The 24,588-nt window shown below is 41.1% G+C and overlaps 1 protein-coding gene across 1 annotated transcript in view; it reads right to left on the bottom strand.

Moving 5' to 3' along the window:
• Positions 1–24,588, bottom strand: part of sntb1 (syntrophin, basic 1) — a 44,828-nt gene that overhangs the window by 3,066 nt on the left and 17,174 nt on the right. Inside the window, exons 3-7 of the mRNA XM_069656223.1 lie at positions 20,135–20,252; positions 19,875–19,964; positions 16,242–16,378; positions 14,939–15,135; positions 4,315–4,544 (exon numbers count right to left, since the gene is read on the bottom strand). Coding sequence (XP_069512324.1) covers positions 4,315–4,544; positions 14,939–15,135; positions 16,242–16,378; positions 19,875–19,964; positions 20,135–20,252 — 772 coding nt within the window. The remainder of the gene's footprint in view (positions 1–4,314; positions 4,545–14,938; positions 15,136–16,241; positions 16,379–19,874; positions 19,965–20,134; positions 20,253–24,588) is intronic.

Below are 24,588 nucleotides of genomic sequence, written 5' to 3' on the forward strand. Positions count from 1 at the left end.
ATTTGTAAAACAAACCCAAAGACAAGAGACAGGTGTAGCTCCTCTACGGATTTTCAGTGTTTTTGAAAACCTGACAACAATTAGTGCGTAGCCCCACTATCATCCATCCAAAATTCAATTTGGCAGTACTTAGTTTAGGACCAGATACTGACAAAAACAGGACATTTGTGTCAGCCTAAGTTGTACTTTATTTGAAGTGCTAATTAGCAAATAAGACCATACTAACAAGCTAAACTATGATAGTGAAAATGGTAACCTTTGTGCAGGCTTAATATCAATATGTTAGCACGACGACTCTCGGGTTCAGCATGAAGCACCGCTGTACATCAGAGAGCTGTTAGCACAGACTCATAGACTCATCCAGACTCATAGGGTTCTTTTCAATCCACTAATGTGTCTCATCGCGTCCCACACTCGCGTCGTTTCCTCTCATCTTAGCTCCCGCCAGGGAGGAATTGAAAGAGGAAGAATGTGCTATATGAGACATCCTTGGGTCAATAGCGTCACCGTTAGGCGACGTATCTTACTGATGACGTGCTGCTCAGCTGCATCAGCTGTCAAACTGATCGTTAGGAATGTTACTGAAAGTCGTTAGGAATGTTACTGAAAGTACCCTGAAGTATCTTTTATAGATGGATAGATAGATAGTAAAGTCTTACATATAAAATAAACCTTCAGTCATTGCGATATGGAAATTGTTTATCATGGTCGAATATAAGTGGTCTCACTTCTGTTAATTTATTCTTCCCTTTAAATCTTCTTTATGTACAGATCAGTGTTATTATGATTACTGATTCTTTTTTTATTTAGTTATATTTACATTGTCTGCACAAAAATCCAACACAGAGCTGCGACTTCATTAATTTCTTTGTAAAGTAAATAATATATAAAAAAACAAAAGGCCTACTGCTGCTTTGTGTGATGCCACAACACTTTATAATGAATTATCCTGTATCTAGTTACGTAGTTGTAATGTGGGTCAATATATTTTGCCATCACGGCTCATTAAACTGTTATATTTTCTGTAGAGAATAAACTGTGTGAATACAGAGTGAGTCTGTGGCATTCGCCGAAATGCCGCACCTCCACACCAATCATGTCACGTCACCATGTCAATCATCATCGCCTCCTCTCTCCTCGTCTCCTCCAGGTGCATTGAATCTTCCAGTTTGGGAGATCCTCCATCATGGTGGAGGGGGAAGGATTTCTGAGTCAATCGAAGAGAGCGGACGCGAGGATGCGCAAAATAATGTAAGGAGAAGCACCCATAGCCTTCTTTGCCTTGCTGATCAACCAGAGCAAAAGTCTGAGCATAATTTTTGCTCCCAAAGCTACAATCAATGGTTTGGCTTGGTCTGAGCTTTATAATATATTTTCTCTATGGGGAAATAAACTGTCGTTTGCTGTGACAAAATTAGACATGCAAAGTCTCTGCCAACTAACGACGGTATAGTCAACACTTTGAAAAAAAGCCCAGCTGATTCCACTTTCAAATGTTGAGCTAATGAGCCATCAGCCACTTCCGCTGGTGCCTTGGGATTTTTATAAAGCCTGACTAGGACTGTGTTGGGATTCGGGAACGTTAGACACTAAAATCTGTTCTGCTGAGGTAGCCAACAGAGGGTTTTGAATCAAAGCTCAAAAGTCTTTGCTTATTTGCCTTCAGCGTTATCTGAGCAGTCGAATATGAGTTTATCCGACAGAACTCTTATGCGGAGATGTATGTGGTTTTATACTGACAGTTGCGGCATACTCAATTTCCAAATTTTAAATCCCATAAGCTGAGCGAGTAAATATTTTAGTTTTCACTCTTGTTTAATTTTCAGCATACAGTAAATCACAGTGCTCTGGCTTTATGAATGATGAAACATCAATGTTGTTTTTCAGGGTAAAAACAACTTGTTTAAGTGCCAAGTGAAGGTCATAAAAGAGCTGCTGGAGCTCATCCTCCTGACACCAACATTAATATTCATACCAGTATTATTATAAAGGATCCAAAAACTGAAACTTTAACAGAAGACTCAAACAAAGCTGGTGACAGTGGCAGGCTTCGTACTTTGTTGTTTTCAGGTACAAATATCAACTGATTTCTTTACGGTCGGCCTCTGAAACATGAGCCACCTGGACTTTCATGAAGTGCGCAGTGTTAACTGATGAAAAGCCTTACAGTTAGTGACAGGCTATTTATAAAGAAAACACACCATTGAACGCCTTTACCTGGTAAGACCTACGTATGTGTGAAGTTTGTTTTATTTCAGGAGGTATTTTGTGATGGAGTGCTGTGATTTACTTTCTGCTGTAGCACTTTCGTTCTGCCTGCCTCATATACTTGTGCTCATGTTTGTGTTGCTTCATTTCCCCAAAGGCCTTCTGAAATCCCCTGAGAGAAGGGTATGAACTTGTTCTATTAACTGTGAGTTGACATGACCACGGCGAAGTAGAAGTTTGATACTGATGTTGTTTTTTTCTCCCATGAGTATGACTTGAAAAGCAAAAACTTTAAAGCACCGTTAACATCTTTCTTGCTGAACATTTTAATTCAGCCTAAGTTGAAATTCGATATGACTAAGTGAAAATGAGTGTAGGCTCAAACAGAAATTGAAATAGAGTCATATTTGAACCTGGACCTTTTTTAATTACACAAAATGTACCTGGCAGTTGTCTGTGTGTGACTAGGAGGACCTCAGACCTCCATTATGTAACAATATAAAAATATAAAGTCTGTTTTTCTTCTTCTGTGGTTGTTTCTTTATATTCGTTTCGCCCCCTCACATCATTTATCCTACTCCTTCGAGTATATTTGTATTCCCTACCATCTTAGATTGTCTGCAGTTACTTGATGATGTGTTGATTTAACTTGAGTGTCTCGTAAAATTGTGATTTTAATAGTCAGTGAGCTAGCTTACTTGCGTGCACAGCAAGTTACTTATGTGTCGTATTTTTGGCTGACTGCCGGAGTCAGCCTCACACATGGGTCTGTATGTGACTGAGAGAGTGAGTTACAGTATGTTCACAGCTGTAGAGAGAGAGAGTCGCGACATCGCAATGGCGGATCACGGAGCATATTGGACCTCCACTGGCGCGACTCTCTGTCTATAGAGCTCTGGATACTTTGTTCGGGGAGTAGGCGGGGCTGCTCCTCCGCTGTCTCACCTATGTCCGCAGCACGCACCTGCTTTCAAACACGTTGTCATCGGCCTCATAAGAACAGTCCTTGTAACACATTGTCCACAAAAGCGCACATTGACCTGATGCGGTCAGCCACATACTAGGTTTTGACCTAGTCTTGTTATGTTATCTGTGTAGGAGCTAGAGCAGGCTGAGAGGTTTTCATGGAGTCTTTTTCTTTTACTTGACCAGGTATGCTTTGTTTTGTATGTAGTTTTTTTTCCATGTTTAATGTTAACAGCCCATTTTTTATAATTCCCTCGTGGGAGAGGAGCTGGAGTCTGTTTCTTGGCGCAAATCATTAATTCCAATCACAATGCAGAAGCCAACTGGTTACATCATGATATGTTTGAAATTTAAAATCCACAGACTATAGATACCAGTTTCCTGTCAGTTAATTGGCGTCTTGTCCTCTTTGCTAGGATTAAAATGGTATACACTAGCAAGCCATGCTAAATGTCAATCATAACATCAAACCATCCCAGAGGTAATGTGTGGAAGTGCGTGGGAGGGCCTCCCTCTGGGTACTCCAGCTTCCTCCTTCAGTCCAAAGACATGCTTGTTAGGTTAATTGGTGACTCTACATTGCCCATAGGAGTGAGTGTTAATGGTTGTCTCACTATTGTCGGCCATGTGATTGACTGGTGATTAGTCCAGGGTGTACCCCGCCTCTCACACAATGACAGCTGGGATCAGCTCCAGCCCCCTCCTGCGACCCTGAACAGGATAAGCGGTACAGATAATGGATGGATGATAACCTTAACGGTGCCATTGCTACTTCTAAAGCTAAAGCTTCTAAACTAAAGCTAGCTTGTGTTGTAGTTAAGAGTTAGCCTACATGGGTTAGGTTCGCATACATTTAAATAAATCAGTTTTTTTCTTTTTAGATTTGTCCTAACTTGATGAAATGAAAAGTTTCAGTCCTGTGCCATAATTGTTTTCAATACAGATTCCTTTCTGTGTGTTTAACACTGGTGGACTACAAGATTCTCATCACAGTTCTTCTATCAAAGGATGTTGAAGCTGACCCAAAACTGTCTCACAGAAAAACTGGAGCCACTTGCAGTTGTTTTGTTTTTAAGTGTTGCTTTGTTTCATTTTGTGCGTGTCAAAATATAACACTTTAAAAAAAACCCAAATACTCACAATCTCCCCCTCCTTCCCTCCAAAGTCGAGGAAGAGCATGCGAACTCCGTCGTCTGATGACATCTTTAGTTTTTCGTAAGGGTAGGAGAGGAGCACCTGATGCCTGGTAGGTGTGTGTGCTCCTCTCTCCTCCCCGTTCTCCCTGTCTCCCAGTGTGGGGTCTGCCTGCACAGAGAAGCCCTGCTCGTAGTGAATCACCAGTCGGCACTCCTGACCCCGGAATAAACAACCTGGAAGGCAGAAAGAACATTAAAATTTTAGACTGTAAGCTAACAAAATGATGACGAACTGTTTTTCCTGTTTTCATAATGTGTGGATGACAAAAAAGTTCAAAGCTAAGGTGCAACTCTGATTTTCAATGATTATCCTGGTTCATGTGTCATAGAGTTAGTCATGATAATGGGAGATTAAAGCTGAACACAACCATAAAGATTTATAGGGATTTATCCCAAAGACTGCAGTTCCTTAAGCGGCCACTTGAGGCTGACTCCAAAAGTGAGTCGACCCCCATTAGGCCCCATATTAAAATAACAAACTTAAAAATGTTTGAAGCTCAGCACAATAAATGTTTTCCTAACTTTAGCTCATTTCCCCATTCATGACATCTGTACATCGGCTGCTCTTTTTTATACATAAAACACCCGTTAAAATTATGGTCAGGCTTATGGTGTGTGGCTACGTTGAGTGACAGGTGGCAAATATCATATGGCTAGAAAAACCTAGAAATGTGTTATCTATGTGTTGGCACTGACTGGATTTTTCTTTCTTTCTTTCTTTCTTTCTTTCTTTCTTTCTTTCTTTCTTTCTTTCTTTCTTTGTGAGCCTGCTCATGGGAGTCAGAATTGTTGGATGACTGGCTGTATTAATGAGAAAATCTTCTTTAAAGACACTTATTCTCCTACCCGGGCTATGTGCCACAAATATTTTAGCTCTTTTAATCCAACAAATAAACCACTCTGGTCAGCTACCACCATAAATAGAATCTCTTCTGCTGCAAACACTGTATCTAACCAGCTAATTAGCTAGCTTGAACTTTGATAACTTAGTGTTGCCAACCTCTGCTCTAAATATAGTCACTATGGCTCCCCAAGAAACCAAGATGGTATCTGCCATATGCCAAATTCTAGATATCAAAGTGGCAATACTTGACATCACAGTGGCTACGTCCATTTCTTTTATTTACTCTACGGTAGCAGTACACCTGCATACTGTGGACTTCAAACCTCTTCTCTTGACTTTTAGGGAGGATACATCATTTCTATTGTGTAATAACTAAAGTGCCAAGTGTTGGCTTGTATTGGCAGGGCCATTCAGTATGAGCTATGGTACGAGGTTGGATGTTTCTATAAAGTGCTTTTATTTACATTGTTTCAAACTGATCAGTGACACTGAATGGCGGTCTCTTTTTAGGCTTATTCAAGGGACACAAGCATGTAAAGTAATCATACATAAAACTCAACTGAATTACATTAGACCAATCTTAGTTTAAGCTGGTTAACTGAATTAACCGGCAGTATAGATGTATGCTCTCCTTATGTACAGCTTATATGATTCCCTGTTTGTTATCATCAAAGGGCTCTGTTGTGGCTCATGCGTACCATTTTTATTGTACATTAAGGCATTTACCATATTGAAAGACTTCTCTCCTCACGTGGAGACCAACCCGCAGAAAGCACGGTGTCATTTATCTCCTCCACAACGCTTCTCATCCTTCCTTCTCTCTCTCTCTCGTCTCCCTCTCAGCGTGTGTCTGGCTGAAAGTGGAGCGCACCGTCTTTATCTACTCTCCCAATTTACGCATCACTTTCCTTTTCTTTTATGACAGACCTGTCTCATCCCCACACAGTGTGATCTAGCTGCATTTAGTCCTATTTTTCAGTTACTTGACAGCAGTCGTCCCCCCCCACTCCGCCCCCCCCTGCAGACACGAAGGCTGCGTTTTTGAAAACTTCATTTACAGCATAAGCTCCTCTCTCATGATGACAGCTGATCTGCAGAGCGGCGTGTTTGTGTGACACAGTGAGCGAGAGGAGAGTTGTTATCTCGCCATTGTTTGCTGACAGCCTGTGGAGGATGTATGTATGCGTGTGTGTTGTGTGTTGTGTGTGTGTATAGCATGAGCAGGGAAGGGGAGTGTGTGTTTACATGTGTGTACAAATGAGTGAGAAGGTGAGTGATGCCTCCATGCTGCTGAGGAAGAAGGAGTGTGTGTGGTAATGTGAAAGAGCCATGGAGATGCATATATGAGTGTATGTCGTCTCATACTTATGCATGTGTCTGCATGCATGTTTATGTTGTTGCTCTGTGGCATGATTCTGTCTCTTTTGTGCGACGATCAACGGGCCGATCCTCAGACTGTTTAACCGCGTTGTCAGACAAACACCATTAATCACCCCGTACCCACCTAAATCCCTTCCTTGTTGGGCTCTTTATGTAAAGGCGATTATGAAACCAAGGTTGGCAAATGTGTGCACAGTAACACACACAGAGTAGACGATGGTCAAACACAATCTGCAAACAATTCGTCTGAGTCTAATTTACCCTGCGCAGAGTAACAGATGGATGATTTGTTCTGTACAACAGTTTAATCAAGTCAGAGAAATGCATGCTAATTGACTTTAGCATCTCCAATTTTCACCAAAAGCATTGTCAATACAATTCACAATTACCAATGCTCCATAAAAGGTGAGTCACAGCCCCAAGTGCAGCTGCACTGATAAAATAGACCTGCAGATTTATTCATTAAGCCTCCAAACTGATAAAAGCAGCTTAGCTTTGGTTGAAGCAGAGCACTGAAGTCCTCAGCTGTTATAAAACCAGCTGACGGGGAACGTCCCATCATATTCATGCAGGTTTACACTGCAGCCATTAAAACCTGCTGCTTTCACTATTAATCTGCTGGTACGTCATCCAAGTGAGGTCTGCTGCTGCAGCTCTCTCTGCCACCTCCTCGTACTCCTTATGTTTGCTCTCACAATGACATTTAATATTAACACTTGACCAGAACAAATTGTGCTGTCCAACCATGTCGTAGTTTTGCCAATCTAGGAACTTATCTGCAATCATCTGGTGACAATAAAGGGAGGGAGAGACCGTCGATTTTAAGGGGGCTTCTGCTGTAGCCAGCGTTTATTCAGATGAGCCATATAAAAATTCAGGGCCAAGACTTTCCCTTTTCTTGTGCTTGTTAATTTTTAGAGTCTGACTGGTACCTTGAGATGTGAGAATTGATTTAGAGTGGAGAGATGACGTGAACATACACCGATCAGCCATAACATTATGACCACTAACAGGTGAAGTGAATAACATTGATTATCTTGTTACAGTGGAGCCTGTCAGTGGGTGGGATATGTTAGGCAGCATGTGGACATTTGTCCTAGTAGTTTATGTGTTGGAAGCAGGAAAAAGGGGAAAGCGTAAGGATGTGAGTGCCTTTGACATGGGCCAAATTGTGACTGGGTCAGAACATCTCCAAAACTGCAGCTCTTGTAGGGTGTTCCCAGTCTGCAGTGGTCAGCACCGACCAAAAGTGGTCCAAGGAAGGAAAACCAGTGAACCGATGACAGGGTCATGGGCAGCCAATGCTCACTGATGCATGTGTGGAGCGAAGGATGGCCCGTGTGGTCCGATCCAACAGAAGAGCTACTGTAGCTCAAACTGCTGAAAAAGTTAATCCTGGTTCTGATAGAAGGTGTCAGAACACACAGAGCATCACAGTTTGTTGCGTATGTGACCGGTCCAGGTGCCCTGACTCCTGTCCTCCGCCCGAAGCGCCTACAATGGGCATGCGAGCATCAGAACTGGACAACAGAGCAATGGAAGAAGGTGTCCTGGTCTGAAGAATCACCTTTTCTTTTACATCATGTGGATGGTCAGGTGCGTGTGCGTCCCTTACCTGGGGAAGACATTGCACCAGGATGCACTATGGGAAGAAGGCAATTCGGCGGACGCAGTGTGATGCTTTGGACAATGTTCTGGATCTTTTGCTCTCCACATGGACTGTGTACAACCTGCATTCAACTAAAGCCTGCTGAAGGGACTACTTCTTGGACTATTAAAAGCTTCAGCAGAGAAGAAGTTCTCCTGAAGGGCTTTGCTCAAAGTCAGTGACAAGCCGAGTACAGAAAGCCCCTCTGATCTGACCCCAAAAAGCCGAGACCAGTTGCTGCTCAGGTTCTCTGAGACCTCCCACAAACAGCACAGCCTTTTAGACAAAATCTCACGCTATAACTGATTTATTTAAAAGGTCAGTTTCTTAAAGTGCCTCTGACTGATCTTTCTCAGACAAACACAGATAAATTGTTCTGAAAGAGAAGTAAATCCCTCTTAAATTGGACTGTAATAGGAATATCATGGATTGACAAATGTGTTTGCAGTGCTTATTCAGTATCCCTGAAGGTTTAGGTCATCTCTCTTATTTTTAAATGTTAACCGTGTTTCGCCAAACCCTTCATTTTGTGCGGAAATGTCTTTTGACAGCGAAACGCACAGAGGAAAGGTTGGCTTCAGACCATATTGATAAGATGAAGTCCATGAAGTTGGGTGAGTTTTATGTGCTTTCTTCCTGACAGGAGCAGGAGCAATATATAAGAGTCATTTCTCCTCTGTGTATGAACCGTGAAACACTAAAACAACAGAGGTGTGTTGATTAAAACTTCAGGGAGTAATGTTGATAAGAAGGACACAGTGAATCAAATAGAGAAATGAGGCGATATATTACGGTGTAATATATCTGGAACCTCTGATTCAGGATGAGAAATGACTCTCGTAACGTGTAATATCCTTCTAATGATGTATAAACAATGCGACAGGGCAAACGTCTCCCTAATGGCCTCACTGTTGTAAATGGGGCAAAAAGTGCCGGGTCTTTGTTACGTCCAGGGGAAAATTAGACCTGAAACTCTACTCCACTACCTGAGAGCCTTGATCTGTGAGGCAAGCAGGGTTTCCCACCAGAGCACACACACACACACACACACACACACACACACACACACAGAGGCAGACTGACGCAGAGAAAGGGGCTTTTCAGGATGAAACAAAAGCCCTTCTCTCTGCCTGACGGTGAGTGGGAAAGACTGAAGGACCGAGAGACAGAGAGACGGTGAGAGAGGAGGGACACATTGACTCTGTTACCGTTTCAACAACTGAAAGCACTAAAAGGTTATTAAGACATCAATTTGATTTGTGTTAAACGTGTAAATGACTTAAGCAGCAGAGAAAGTGCTTCGTATTTTAAATCTGCATCCCACTGTGCTAAACTTCAAGTGTCACAGCAGGTTACTGTGTTAATTTAGCGCAACCACTGAGGTAGAATTGTTTTTTTTAAGTCATTAAGCTGTTTACCCGCTCATTAGGAAACCCAGTCGACCTCCAAGGCTATTTAAGACAGTTTTACAGCTGTCACCTCTGATGGCTGTATGAACGAGAAGGCTGTGGGTGTGCAAAGGAAAGAAAGAAAGAAGTGGGAATAACATGGTTAAATCTGCAGCTGGTCATTAAATAATGTTTTCAATCTGTGGTTCAAAATGTATTCTTGACATTCGCCAAAACAGGTGGAAAAATATTTCAACACAAGGTTTATTTAGTAGCTGTTCTTGGGATTTTGAACCGTTTAATGAAGCTTATCATAGATATTATTGTAAAACCACAACTAGGGATCGAAAACCAGTATTGTTTGGTACCGGTATGTAATTAGTCAGTACTGAAAGTACCGATAAGCTCATGGACAAACATGGCTCCTATCGTTATTTAGTGTTAACATTTTGTCTTATTTAATGTGGTTTTTATTCAATCGTTTCATTTGAACGTAGCTGGCATCTGTCCCCTAGATATGCCGCCAGCGTCAGGCAGCGACGGACAGAGCAAAGCGTTCGATAGTTTGGGCTCACTTTACCAAAGTTAACTCAGGTGCTTAGTGCAATTTATGTAACAAGGTAGTTGCATCTTAAGTGGGTGAAACCAGCAGCCTCATGAAACACTTAAAAGTTCAACAGTCTATAAATCTGAAGCAGTGCAGTGTGTTTGACTGCTTTAGCAAAGCGGCTAATGCTAATGCCATTGCTAACGTTACTGCTAGTGCGTCCACAGTGCAGCCTTAGTCACGGTGGCTCTAAACTAAAAATTCAGTTTAAATGCATGGTTCATAAGTAAGCCTGTAGTTATTCAGTCACTGTTGTTAGCTGGCTTTGGTTATTAGCACTTCTAAGTTATGTTCTTACTTAATCCATAAACAGCGTCAGTCAAGCAGCAGCCCCAGCTTTATCTGCAGTGGGTAACGTTAGCAGAAGTCAGACACCAAAGTTAAACCCATTTTCCATCACTAAATGAGGAAAATGACACAGGAACAAAATGCAGAATGTGACAGAGCTGTCGCCAAGCTTATTGTAAAAGATTTACTTCACTACAGTGGAGTCCAATTGGTTTAGGTACGCTAGGAAGCGATAGCTCACCTAAGTGTGAATTTTAAGTTGCCATGACAGCCAGAAAACTATTTTTGTATTGCTTATGACTGTTACTGTTACTGCATTTACTGTAAATGTTACTGGAGGGAGAAGACCACAGCCTTTAACCCCAGTTACAACCCCCCTTCCAGAGGCAAATTATCAGACACCCTCATAAAGATATGTCTTTATTTTTTGCAACAAATAATGTAGAGTAGTATCCATAAGTATTGGTATCGGTAAGCTGTATCAGTAAGAATAATGGTATCGATAAAATCCTGACGATGACCCCAACCACGACTGATTTGAGGTTTTTGCACTTTGTCTCTCCGGATCAAAAATGAGACTTCAATTGTTACATAATGAACGTAAATGTTGCTGAAAGGCAGATTGTCGCGTGTCTTTGAGAGCACAAGTCGAGCCGTTTCCTCAATCTTTCAGTCTTTATGGAAAGTTTAGGTAGTGAAACTAAGGTAACCACTAGCTGACTGTAGCATCATATTTAGTGTGAGAGTCTTATCAATGTTCTCATCAGACTAAAATCTCTCTCTAACTATTTCTTTCAAGTGCTCAAAAAAGCTGTTTCACAAAGATAGACCTTGACTATGGCTTAGATATAACAAATAGTCAGATTTACGTCTAAATTCATCCGTTTCACAAAGCAGTTTAGTTCTTGACTTATCTTAAGCAGGACAATGGTGCATTGAATTCTGGGTAGATTAAGACTTTTTTCAAAACAAAAAAAATGGCCGACCGAGTAACCGCATTTAACCGCTCAAGTTAATTTACCCCAGCAGAAAATGTTTGTCTGTTGGAGGTTTTAAGGGCACTTTACTTTCAGCGAAGAGTGTAACAACACCAAAAACCTGATGTGGAAAATAGAATAGTGGAAAGGATGGATTTATACTCAGATACATTAAACTTGATGCTTGATGGACAGATTGAGACGACGGTGAAGTAAAACAAGCAGTAGAAGACCAGGAGATGAGCCGGTTTTAATGCCTGACACTTTGACTTCACGACACACAGCCTTAGACTGCTAATGGCTCAAAATATCAATTTAACCTCAGAAACTTTTAAGTCACCTTGGACTTGATAATAACAGAAAACGACAGCAGGCCAAGTGTCTGTGAAATTTGATTTCGGAGCCGAACAAATGACTTTCCCCTTTAAAATCCCTCGAAGAATGGCCGGCTGCCCAGTGAGTGATTGAGAGCTGGTCTCTCTTCACTGCAAATCTTTATCACGAGCCTTGACAGTGAATAAAACATCACAATGATTTATCAGAATGTAACACAGATGAAAAGCTGACAAGGTCAGAGAACAACTCCTCAAGTGGCAACTGCTGATAAATGGGTGAATGCACTTTGTATGCACCATCACACTCCCACTCGGGAAGTGTCAATTACTTTTCTACGTCCATAACAAGACACTGAGGGCCGGGTGCTAACAGTAATCTGTTTGAGGAAAGTTATGGGATCCATTATAGACAGAAAGACAATGACGAGTGATAAAGAGTCAAACCTATTCTTATCTTTTCTCATTCTTCTGGTCTATGTCACTGATCTGTGTCTTACATAAGAATTACACTACAAAACTAAAGCTACTGTAATAGATATTTTTAGCACTTTTACCTCTTACCTCAAAAACTATTTGAATCACTGTCATTAAATTTGTACCGACATTCATGATCCCCATTTGATGACCCCCTGACTTCTAGTACTACCACAAGTTTCATTCTGAGTGATACGTATCAACAAATATTGGATTAATTGCTATTAATTTGGTACAAACACTTTGGTAAACCCATGAGCCTTCATCTACTGTTCCCTAAGCCTAAAGTCAGGTCAAAATTTCAATGTGAAATATTTGGATTACTGACTATCTGTTAAACTCCCACGGGCCTCATTCATGCTTGTGTTAAGTGCAAACTATCAAATATTAGCATTTTAACACACTAAACTGAGAAGCTGAATGTGGTAGAATTTGGCCTATACGTTATGCTGTGTCTTAATACAGCCTCACAGAGCTGATAGTAGTATTATACCAACAATGGATCAAAAAACGACATATGAGTGGCGTCACTTGTGGTCTACGAAGCTCTGTGGATCTGTTTAGCATCTTTCTGCTTAATGTTGGGTTTTTACGGCCTGTTACTGAACTGTTTAGCCCTCATCAGTGTTTTCTGACGCAGCAGGTGGCTGTTATGGCAAAGGTCAAAAAAACAAACAACATACGCTACCTGGCCAGAAAAACAGAAAGATAAACGAATGCTAGCGAAAGTTAGCAAAAGTTAGCGAAAGTTAGTGTAGCTCTGTGGCTGGTAAATGCTGCCCTCACATTTCCCTCTGCCAGATCTTTTGTAAAACTCCGGCCATGGTGAAGACTTTTAAAAACTTTCCACGACGTGTAGACGGGGCAAATGGCGTTTTTGGCTCGTGACGTCAGGCTGTGCCCCGTTATCTCCTCTGTGAGGCGTCACAAATGAGGCGACATTCCTTGAAAATGACAGAAGTGACAAAAATAGTGATGCTTCTGACCTTGCTCACAGGACTTTTTACAGCCTGCCAGGTAGTCTTCCAGCAATAGATTTTTTCAGACTTTTGGCGGGCCGCGATTTTCTTCTTCTTCATTTGCATGACCGGGTTATATCGGCGCCTGTTGGTGTGGCATTCTCATGACAGCGTTTCTGTTGTGTTTTTGAGTTTTCATTTGAACAGGGATTATTTTAAAAACCGTGCTTGTGTGGACGGGGTTTTTTTGGAAATGAAGGAGGGAAAAACTTAGTTTTGAAAACTACCTGTGTACGTGTAGACATGGCCTAATGTTGCTCCATATCTGCGGGATATAAAAATGAGAAACTGTTTGCTAACAAGTGCACCGTATCAAATAAAAAGGTCTTAGTCAGTGTTGTGTTAACAGCGGATTTTAAAGGCCCCGCCCACCTGCACAGGTGTTTCGACTTATCCTCACTGATTAGACCTCTGCTCAGGCTGAAAGTGAACAGGGTAACCACTCCTGTAAGAATGATCAGAGGGCTAATAGTCACAAAGCTAACAGTCAATTAAGCACAGTCTGCACACTCCCACACTTTCCTGTGAAGATCTATAATCACCCAAAAAGTGAGTGTATGTGGGTGTACCATGGGAGTGCAGGGCCTTTAACTTTGTCTGTGCTACGTTTTCAGCTCCAGGACGTCGATTCTGAGCAGCTTGTTTCAGTCTAGACAGAATTTTGTCATGGGATTAAGAAAGATGTCCTTCTAACAGTCACATTTCTGCGCTAACTACCATGACTTTCAAAACCGTATTTATATCAAACACCTCTGAGTGTTAAATTTAACTCGATTGCACTGCAGACGTGGATGAAGCCTCGCTGTGCTAATCACAGCGGAGCATTTACAGCTGGATCAGTGGTTGCAGGCACCACTTACCAGAGTTTTAATAAGAGTTTGGAGGCAATGAATGATGCGGAAACAACACTAACAACCAGGATATACTATTAGGGTCGTGTATCGCTCGCTGCTGGATACACGCCGTTTCATATATGAGTGGCGTTTGAAGTGAAACTTAATTTGGCTCGGTGTTATCTTAGATGGAGGGAGGAGGGGGACCCAGGGGAGACGAGCAGTTCCCAGGACATTTTGTGCAGGGAGAAAGAGGGAGGAATAGAGGGAGAGAAAGAGTGAGGGAGAGAGGAGGGGATATCTGTTGGAATTCCCTGGACGGCCAAAACCCAATGCCAAACAGCACGCACACATACACACACGTGCATACACACACACAAGAATAGCATTCCTTTCTATAAATAGCAAGTGCTTTGTCCACATCTTCCATATGGCTGTCAAATTATCACAAACCCTCTTCTCTCTCGGTGTATGAGCAGATACAGGAGTGTATATGTGTGTATTTTGCTTTATGCACTGGGTTCAGTTTATTTTAGGCTTCAACACCTCAGGCAGTAGTTCCCCTTGCAGCCTCTTAAATCTCTCTGGATGCGTTTTGCTGCAGCACGCCTGAACACGTCTGAGGAAGCATAGAAGATTCCAGCACACTGACCTGTAACGCTCACTCCATCCATTCAAAGCTTCATGTTTGTGTGTGTTTAAAGCCTCAGAGTTTGTTTCTCTGTATTCATCCATCTTAAATCTGAATGTATATGCTGCATGTATCAGTACTCACTCGTTGTGACCTCTTTGATCATCTCAGCTGAGGCGTGACATCCGTTGACTATGTGTCTGGTCCACAGGGACAGGTCCTTGGTGGTCTCAGCCCGGAAGAGGTGAGTCTCGATGCCGAGTCGTGTGCCGGTCCGAGTGGCAAAGAAGAGCTCCGTGCCAGAGTGAGGAGACCCCCGATCAGGGCCAGAGTGGACCAGCCTGGAGTAACACACACACACACCCACACATAAACTGTCACGTAGTACACGTCATGGTAATTCAAAGTTTAATCTAACAGGCAACTGGGCTTGGTTAAAATCTTGAAGAAGTTTAGTCTTTGCCGACAAGCTTCTTCACTTTTCCAGGCTTTTTCTTCATGAATTGAAGAAGCCTTTCAGATGAAACGCCTTCAAGAAAGAGCCTCTTAGATTGAGCTTGAGAGAGATGTTCCTCACACCATAAGCAAAGTTACATATCAAACTGTAATGAAACGGTTACCATGAATGGAGTGGATCTGTTGTTTACCGAGCAAACCATAAAAAAAGTTAAGAGACAAAATAAAAATAAAGGCTATTAGAAATACAACATATACACTACAACATTAAGTAGTGGAAGACTAAATCTAAAATAGTTGCCAAAATGAACACTGGAGCAAACAAATGCAAGACACAAAATACCTGAAAAACTGTAATAGTGGAAAACTGTTAAAGCAACAACATTAGGTCCAAAATCGCTCCTATTTGCTGGCGAGAGATTACATTTACCTATCACAATTATTTGAACTGGTCTGAATTATAAAATGAATGTAACATATAGCATCCCTAAAGTATCTCTGAATGGGCCACGTTAAACAAATGTCTGTCGCACTATTCTTTTTTAGCCGTGTTGGTTGGTTTCACGGGATTAGACTGAAACATTCCAACAAATATTGAATAGACGGCCATGAAATTCGTTAATGTAAACTTCAGCGTGAGTTACAATAAATGTGTTGTAGATCTGTTCACTTCTTTGAGTGGCACCAATAAAAACACTTTTCATTCCTCACCAAATAGCTGCATAATTATTCAGACAGGCGTTTAACTCGAAGCACGACATCAAAGAACTGTCGCATCTCCAAATGCTTTATGTCGTCTTTGATAGATTAAAACAAACTCATAGTTGTACTGAAATACACCTGTCAGCGATGAGGGGAAAATATGACACACGATCAAAGTGTCTGTTTTTAATAAGGTAATGTTCACCATGTTCAGCAATCTGGAAAATTCGATGATGCAAACATACCTTTTGTGTGTTTGTGATGTTGGTACATATGTGGGTGGACTTACCGTGTTGCTAAAAGTGGATAAGTGTGTGCAGGGCTCTGCCAGGCCTCTCTGCCTCGTGGTAGACTGTCGAACAGCAGCAGGTCCTTCTCCGTCACCACCACCAGCACCGGCTTCCAGCTCTGCTTCTCACTCTCTGTCTGCGGCACAAACAGGGAAACTGTGAGACTACCGAGAAGTTAGGATCCATTATTTATACCTAATCAGACTGTGCAGGGCCGGGGGGGGAGCTATATTCAAACGCGAGAAAACATATTATGAAAAAAGATTCTTAATAAATACTGCACTGTTTTGTTTTGTGCACAATTACCTAAGAGCCTGAAGTAATGACTTTTACTGATCCTGACAAACAGCAAAAGTAAAAGAAACACCTTTTAATTTTAAATCAACAGATCTTCACTGAGCTGTAAAAGTTTAAGTTGTAAAAGTAATTGAACAAAAACGGTTTTAGATTCAAATTAACTTCAGAGAATCGACGAAGCAAACAATCATTCCTACAAGGTTGCTTAAGTTAAACACAACCTTGATGAATCCTCCTCAGACTTTTAGATGAGAGCAGATCAATAAAATCAAGGACCGTGTGCCAGCGAGCTGCTTTATGGGACTAATGCTTTGTCAGACAGAGGAAGTTAAAAAAGAGCACAACTTCATTACTCGAATCAAAGTATAGCTCCTCCTGGTCAAATATTACTCCAGTACAAGTTAAAGTTGCTTACGTTAAGTAAGTCCAAAATATATGGGTGAATCGTCATCCTTCTCTGACGTAGCCATCACTACCACCACTGAATGAACTGCCTGATTGCTCTACGTTCAACCATGGAGACGCGCGAGGTACAGGTACGGCAACACCACTTAAACACAGTTTATTGTCTTTAGGATTTTATAAAAAGAAAAGAAAATTAATCCGCTGACCTCGGAGCAAAAGTAGCGAGTATCGAGAACATTCATAGAAATGTAGTGGAGTGAAAAGTACGATATTTGTCTTTCAAATGTGAGTTAAAATTTTCCGGCCCCAAAAATTCTTAAATAAAGTACAGATACTCAAAAAATGGACAGTACTCAAGTAAATTTACTTGGTTACTGTCCCACAATGCTAATATGTGAACCCGTCTTTCCCTCTCGATTTAATCCAACACTGGGTACTGAAACATTTTATTTCTCCCTCATTGATCGAATACCCCAACATCCATCTGTGTCTTTCCCTGGAAATATGTGTTTTTTATGCTATACTGTTTACCCACAGGGGAATTACCTAATAGCACAGGTAGCTGGTACGCCTGTGCAGGTAAACTTTCTCTGAATGTTTTTTTGCTGTACCCCCCTGCCCACCCCTCGCTTTCCCTTCAGAACGCACACAGTTAATCTTTCAACTAAGAGCACATACACACACAGCCTGGTATTCCATTTTACAATGCTCCATAACTATTCTCATTATGAGAGCTTATCTGCAGCCCAGCAAAGGAATCCTAAGCTGCTCTTTGAAGTTCTGCCTCAGCCAATCACATCGTGGGATTTAAAGGGTCAAGGGTCAGCTTTTTTAACATAATGGGAATATGTTGCTAAGTAACAGTATTGCACTGCATTTGAAGGATCAAATACTGGCAAATTCATGAGGACTAAATTAGACAGGTACGAGTGTGTGTGCGTGTGTGTGTGTGTGTGTGTGTGTGTGTCAGTGAAAGAGCGAGTGAAGCTGTACCTGTGTGTGTTGGTGCTTGTATGAAAGATGTGTGCATGTGTGTGTATAGGAGATAAACATAATACAGAACTATGTATGCAAGTACAACTACCTGTGCACACACACATTTGTTTTTCTATACCTTGACTGCTGGATGCCCTTATACCTTCAACGTTACCATCAAAACTACAGGCTAAACACTAGGCCCTGCCCTGACCTGAACTTAAACTAAACCTTAGTCCCTGTATGTAACTGTTTAAACCTGACTATCCAACATTCACATTAAGGGTTAAGAATCGCAGAGTAACTCACGATATGATACGCGATACATGGCCCCTGATAATGATAATATCACGATACAGCGATTCAGTGATAATTTATATATTGCAAAACAATCATACAATGATACATCACGATATCTGACTAACTTCTTCTTTGGCCAGTTTATTTCTGTTCTCGATACCCTCATTCATGTCAGCGCCACCGTGAGGAGTCATGAAGTAGTGACCAGGTGAGTCAAAATCGCAGGGAAAGCAGTTAACAGCAACATATATTTGTAAATTAAAATATCAATATTTTCCGCCATGCCTATTGATAAATGTATTGAATGAGTCAGGACACGATATATTGCTGTATCAATATTTTGTCCCACCCCAATTCACATTCAAAGTGATAATCTCGAAGATTTTCATGTAAATAAATGTCTGTTAAGTCACTATCTATCACCGAATGAGTTAACACAACGGTGGCCCGATGGCCCACTGATGAAAGCCTTTGCATTTGCAGTATTACAGACTGGGTGTCTGTGGTGACATACACAGAGAAAATCACAATCGGCGCCCAGTTAGTGACGCGTTTTCCATCAGCCAGCAGTGGTTGGTCTGCCAGAGAGGGTAGGCGGAGCCAAGCGGCTGCTTTTCCGCTCTCTGCAAGTGTTGCGAGTAAGCAGTAATCTACTATGGCTGAACAAACAAAGAAGAGATCAATGACCACAGATACAACTTCAAAAATAATTGAAAATCCAAAGAAAAAGAAACAAATTCGATGCTCAGATGAAGGAAAACAGTCTAAAAAGTAAAGCGACCGTCAGCGAGGAAAATCAAGAGTTACAACCGGAGCCAACCGTGGACGTCACACATGCAACACCTGGATATATGGGAAGTGTGCTCCCGCAATTATTGTTTATCGCCATGGGTGAAATCTTACTGAAATCTTCGAGATTACAACTTTAAACTTTCTTCATTAGTTCATATTTTTCTTTTCAACATCTGTCAGTTTTATTATGTAAAAGGATGTTTAACCGATGAATGCCTTCAAACAAAGATAGTCCAAAAGTATGCGCCCGTATTTAAACCGTATTCCCTGTCCCTTTAAATCCTGGAACATCTTTAAACACTTTTCCCTCCTCGTATTGTACAGCGTAGCTTGTTTTAAGCATGCTGGGGCCTTTAAACACTATGTAACACATATTTAATTAAGACATTAAGAGGATTCAAGTAGGAGTCACCAAGTCATTAAATTAATTACGGAAAATTCCATATCATTGATAGAATAATAATTAAAAGGCTGATTATATGGAAGGTGCCCATAAACAAGAAGTAAATTTAATAAATAACAAAACAATGTCAATAAACAACACATATCTCAGATAACAGGCACACATCACATATCATTCCTACTTTTCACAGCTACAGATAAAATCTTAAAACCCTGTCTTTAACTTTAAATCGCCTCTTAAGTAGTACAACTCAAATCGGTCCTCATAAAGATAGAACAAGAACAAACACATTGTCACAAAAAGGTAACAGCAGAGAAGGTACCCCATTAAAAATGTGAGAAATGTAGAGTCATGGGTCTCTCTCTCACACACACACACACACATAATGGTACAGTTGGGAATTATAAGCCATTTTACACTCCCTGTCTATGCACATACACACAGGCACACACACTCTTACCTTCCCTGCCAGCCATCCCAGGTGTCGTATCTCTTTGCTGCCAGCCACCTCCATCCTGGCTGTGTTCTGGACGACCTCTGCCAGCGCCCGCTGCGTGGGGACGGCAGTTTTTAGGGGGGAACGATCATTCAGGAAGCATTAGACTCAAAGCAGCTCTGAGAGGCTGAATCACCGCCACAGTATGTGATCATTAAAGTATCTACTTCTAATGGCCACACTGATGAATAATACCTGTAAAACCAAGTAAATCAAAGACAGACCTGAGCCAGTGTGGATGTGACGGAGTGCATGGCAGAGAACCAGGACAGGGCAGATGGTTGGTCCGGGCAGCGCAGCACCACGGTGTGCCGGGCGTCGGGGGAGTGCAGCTCCAGTTGTCTGGAGGAGGAGATAAGAAAAGTTAAAACAGCTTTAACCTCTCTGCTATCATCACCCGGTGCTAAAACTCTTACGGTTCACAACCCTGGATGAATAAATTCCTTTTGGAATATTGAAAATATATTTCAAGCGTTATCAGACGAGAGCCGGTTCGACCAAATTCTCTTTCCTCTAGCTTCAACAGATGCTCCTTTTCCTCATCCACTTGAAAACGGGTGCTCAGTCGGGACAATGACATGAAGTGCATTGAAATTTGAATTTATTCAAGTCAATAGCTCATGCATCCTCTGTGGGCCATATGACACAATGCCGTCTCCCACTAAATTTCCATAACTAATCTCCTTATATCATATGGGAGTATTTCCGACCTCCGGAGAAAAGCATCTGTAGGATGCTTCTCGGTCTCACTGAACGGCTCTCTGATTGTGTGCTCGCTGAACATGAATTTTAAAAAGGTACACGTTGCAGCATTTACAGTGCGTAAAGCTGTGCAACGTGTTGCAGCATCAGTACAGTCGGTGTTCATCTCTCTGGAGGAAACCAGCGGTTAAAATACTAAGAAGGTTAGCTGTCTGTTGTTCTTTTTCGAGGGAGTAAACACAAATTCCAGGTGCAAAAGAAGAGTGATGTAAATATTAGAAACACAAACTATGGATGACTGTGAGGCTTAGAGGTAAACAACTCCTGTGTGTGCACGTACTGAGATTTGGGGAAGTATGAAGAATATGAACTTTGATTTGAGAGATTAAAATGAACAATATTATTAAAGCAGTTACTATAAAGCTATTTGGATCAATGCTAGTGTTTGAAGTACTTAAAACAGTAAAGACCTGATGTATGAAACAGAATGTCTACTAGAACTGTTGAATAGTAAATCTAAAGCTGTCACAGTACAGGCAGGAAAAAGCAAAAGGAGCAAATTTCAAGGAGTGACGGTTCAGTTTCAACTCTCAAATGCAAATGCATTCTCGATCCAACCCTGAAATAATCCAGCACCTCTGTTAACATCACCCTCTCCGTCCAGGTGCTCCCAGTGGTTTAAAATAGAAACTACTCTAACACCAGGGTGGTTTCAACTCTGCAAACATGCTTTCTTTGCAGCTCTTTTTATTCATACAGTGCACACAGGGGAGCTGGAAAAACCCCAGTGAATGTGATGAATCTGCTCTTCCGTCAGATCCTCAGAGGAAGGAGAGACCGTCTAGATCAGCTCCAGGTGTTTCTCTGGTCCGGGTTAAAAATACAACTGCTGCTTGTAAAAGGGAAGTTGATTAAGGACAGGACAGGGAGAGGGCAGAGGGGGAGGGAGGAGGTGGGAGGAGGAGGACTCAAGGCCCAGATGTGCGTTTGGAAGAAGAATGGTGAGTGTAATACCAACAACCTGACTCCCAAGAGTTATAGTAGACCTTAAAGGAAACATTATGTGGCCAAGAAGTGGACTGTCTTGGGGTAAAACAACCTGTCTTTTGCATGCATGATACATCACATTAACACGGGGAATCAAATGCACTGGATGGCCGTTAAATAAACTTGTATGTATGTAATTATATACCTCCGGTCCTGCTTGATCAAACTCTCACCTGATGAAAGGGTAGTTGTTCCCAGGGGAGCATCACTATATATAAACCAAATATGTATTCAAGCTTGGTAGGTCTGTCCCAGCATACAGATGTGATCCATGGGGCTTTATTCTAAATATACACTGATGAACTCTGTATGAGCACAACAGCCACATGAAAGATGTGTTTAAGGGGCGCTGGCTTAGCTTAGTGTTGAGCAAGCAACACATATACAGAGGCTTCAGCGCTCGACGCAGCGGCTGCAGGCTCGACTCCCGCCCTCGGTCACACCCCACATTCCCTGTCTCTCTTCAGCTGTCTTGTAAATAAAGGCAAAAATAGCCCAAAAATAATCTTATGAATAAAAAAGATGTGTTTAAGCCATTAACTTAGGCAACAATACTGTTGACAGCTGATGTTTTTGATGTAACAAAACAAGAGATAAGTCTAATAAAGCTAAATGCAGGTCACATGATGTTAGAGAACAAGAAAATATGTTTAGATTGCACAATGAATTTCAGAATTTCACAATGAGTTTGTTTTGGCCCGTCATACTTACTGAGGAATGATTGTTGCTGCACACACACATCTTTTTTAAGGTTCTCAAGTCTCAGCAAAGCATATCTCAAAATATATTTCAAGTCCTTCAGGGAAATTGTTCAGAGGCAAACTGCATGTTATTTTTTGTGATTCTGGTTTATTACTTTTTGAATTACATTTGAACATTTCCCTTTAGATTTTAACACGTGTGTGTGTCGATGAGATCTTTCGATGCATAGGCCAAAAAGTTTCAAGTCCCAGGACAAATCAAGTCTTTTCAAGTCAGGTCTCAAGCTGAGTTTAAAGTCTTCCCATGATTTTAAAATGATCACTTATCTGAAATACATATAAATCTTTACCAAGTAGTCTGAGATTTGCAGGATTTTCATTTTCTGTGCAACAACTCCTATCAAAAGTACAGTAGGAAAACAAAATAATAAAATACTAATTATGCAGAGTTGTCTGATCCTCTAAATAGTTTTTATATAATATAAATATAAGTAGTAAGTAATACAGGACAGACGTGCATCAAAAGTGGTTTAAGGATCAGCATCATGGTTCTTAAAGATTTAGATGATCCACCTGTTGAACTACACAGATCTACTGCTCTGCTTCAAAATGAGGTCTGTAAGTTTTATTAAGCCTCTTGAACCAGGATTTTGCACATCCTTCAGCATGACGCTGCTGGTTTATAGGGTGAGATTTCCTCAACAGTGTTGCTGGACACAACCTGAGGGTCAGGAGACGTGCATTTGTGTAAGTAGAGACATGGAAATAATCCAAATAATGAGGTTGCATCATTCATGTTATAAAGTCGATTTCGCAACACTAGAAGTTGCGTTATTCTGTCACAGTGTGCAGACAAACACCTGACCTGGGTGAAAGGTAAATGAGAAATTCAGAGAGGGAGCGTGTATCCTCACATCCTTTGAGGAACTTGTCCGGGTGAAACTGAGTTTCACCTGTGAGGAGCAACTTCTCCCTTAACACAACCCAACATGCTTTCTGTGGAGGTTACACATTCACCCTGCAGGATTTTTGAAAATGTAAAGTTAATAGAGAAAAATAAGGAGATAAATATCATCTATGATAGGTGATAGTTCCTTTACTACTTGTGTATTTTCTTCATCTCTATATTCTTAATTTCCTCGTCTCTACCTTTCCTGTTCTTTCCTGTTCTTTCCTGTGCCTCCACGGCCTGCAGCGCTTAAATCCACACTGTTAATGATAAGAGTTTAATCCTATCATTTCTGAATATAATCTGTCTCTATTTTTAGCAAAAATACTTCATACCTGAAACAGTGTGTATAGCTATGTGAGGCAAAGGCTGTCCAAGCATTACATAGTTAAATTAAAGATAAATCAAGTCTCCTCTCTTTTCTTGTCTTTTATCATTTCTTCTAATCTCTGCACACACCCCGCCTTTCCTCACATCCCCCTCTTCAGTCTGTCTCTCCGGCTTACAAACAGTTTAAACAACATCTGCTGAAATGAAAAGAGAAACCTCTTAGGGACGCAACATTGCACTGAGTCTTGTATAAAAAGATAAGCCAGATTTTGCTGTCATTTAACATAAAGCCTCTTAAACCCTTTCAGCTCTGAACACGGAATAATAACAGAGTAAGTTTAGTTCTGCTCAGGAATCTGTATCACACATTCAACTTTCAAGGCTAAATGTGAGCTTCATGGATTAAACAGACCACATATCAGCGTGGGTGTCTCTCATTTAAACATTTACTAAATATTTACTGGAGAGTCAAAGGGGAATTTGTTCTGGCTCTGAGGATAAGGAAGAGCTTCATAAAAAACCTGCTGGTCAAGGTAGATTTGGCTGTATCTGTGCTTGGGAATCTGCCCTCCAGCTCCATTAAACCACAAAACACTGTGTTATCTTTGTGAAGCAAAAACTCAGCTTGACGCAAGATGAATTATTGACTCCAATTCTGTCTAAGCTAGCTGAACAATAAAGTCATAGTTACAGCCAACCAAGTAAATGTTCAACTTTCTTGTGCTCTTAAAAAAGTTTAATAGCTCAACTAAGTTTTGTGAAAATGCACCTGAAATCTTTTTACCAAAAAGTGCATTTAAAAATGTCAATTTGTTATATGTTTATTTCACAATAAGGTTGTCAACAATCATCAAAGACAGTAGACAAAAACGTATTAGTCTAGGATAATCGACTCCCAGCTTTTACTGCACACTACAGACATAAGAGTTGTTTCAATTCTCTTCTCCAA

Source organism: Semicossyphus pulcher, unplaced genomic scaffold, assembly GCF_022749685.1.
Source record: "Semicossyphus pulcher isolate SPU_LCO1_2020_fin unplaced genomic scaffold, fSemPul1.0.p SCAF_9, whole genome shotgun sequence".
Lineage (NCBI taxonomy): Eukaryota > Metazoa > Chordata > Actinopteri > Labriformes > Labridae > Semicossyphus > Semicossyphus pulcher.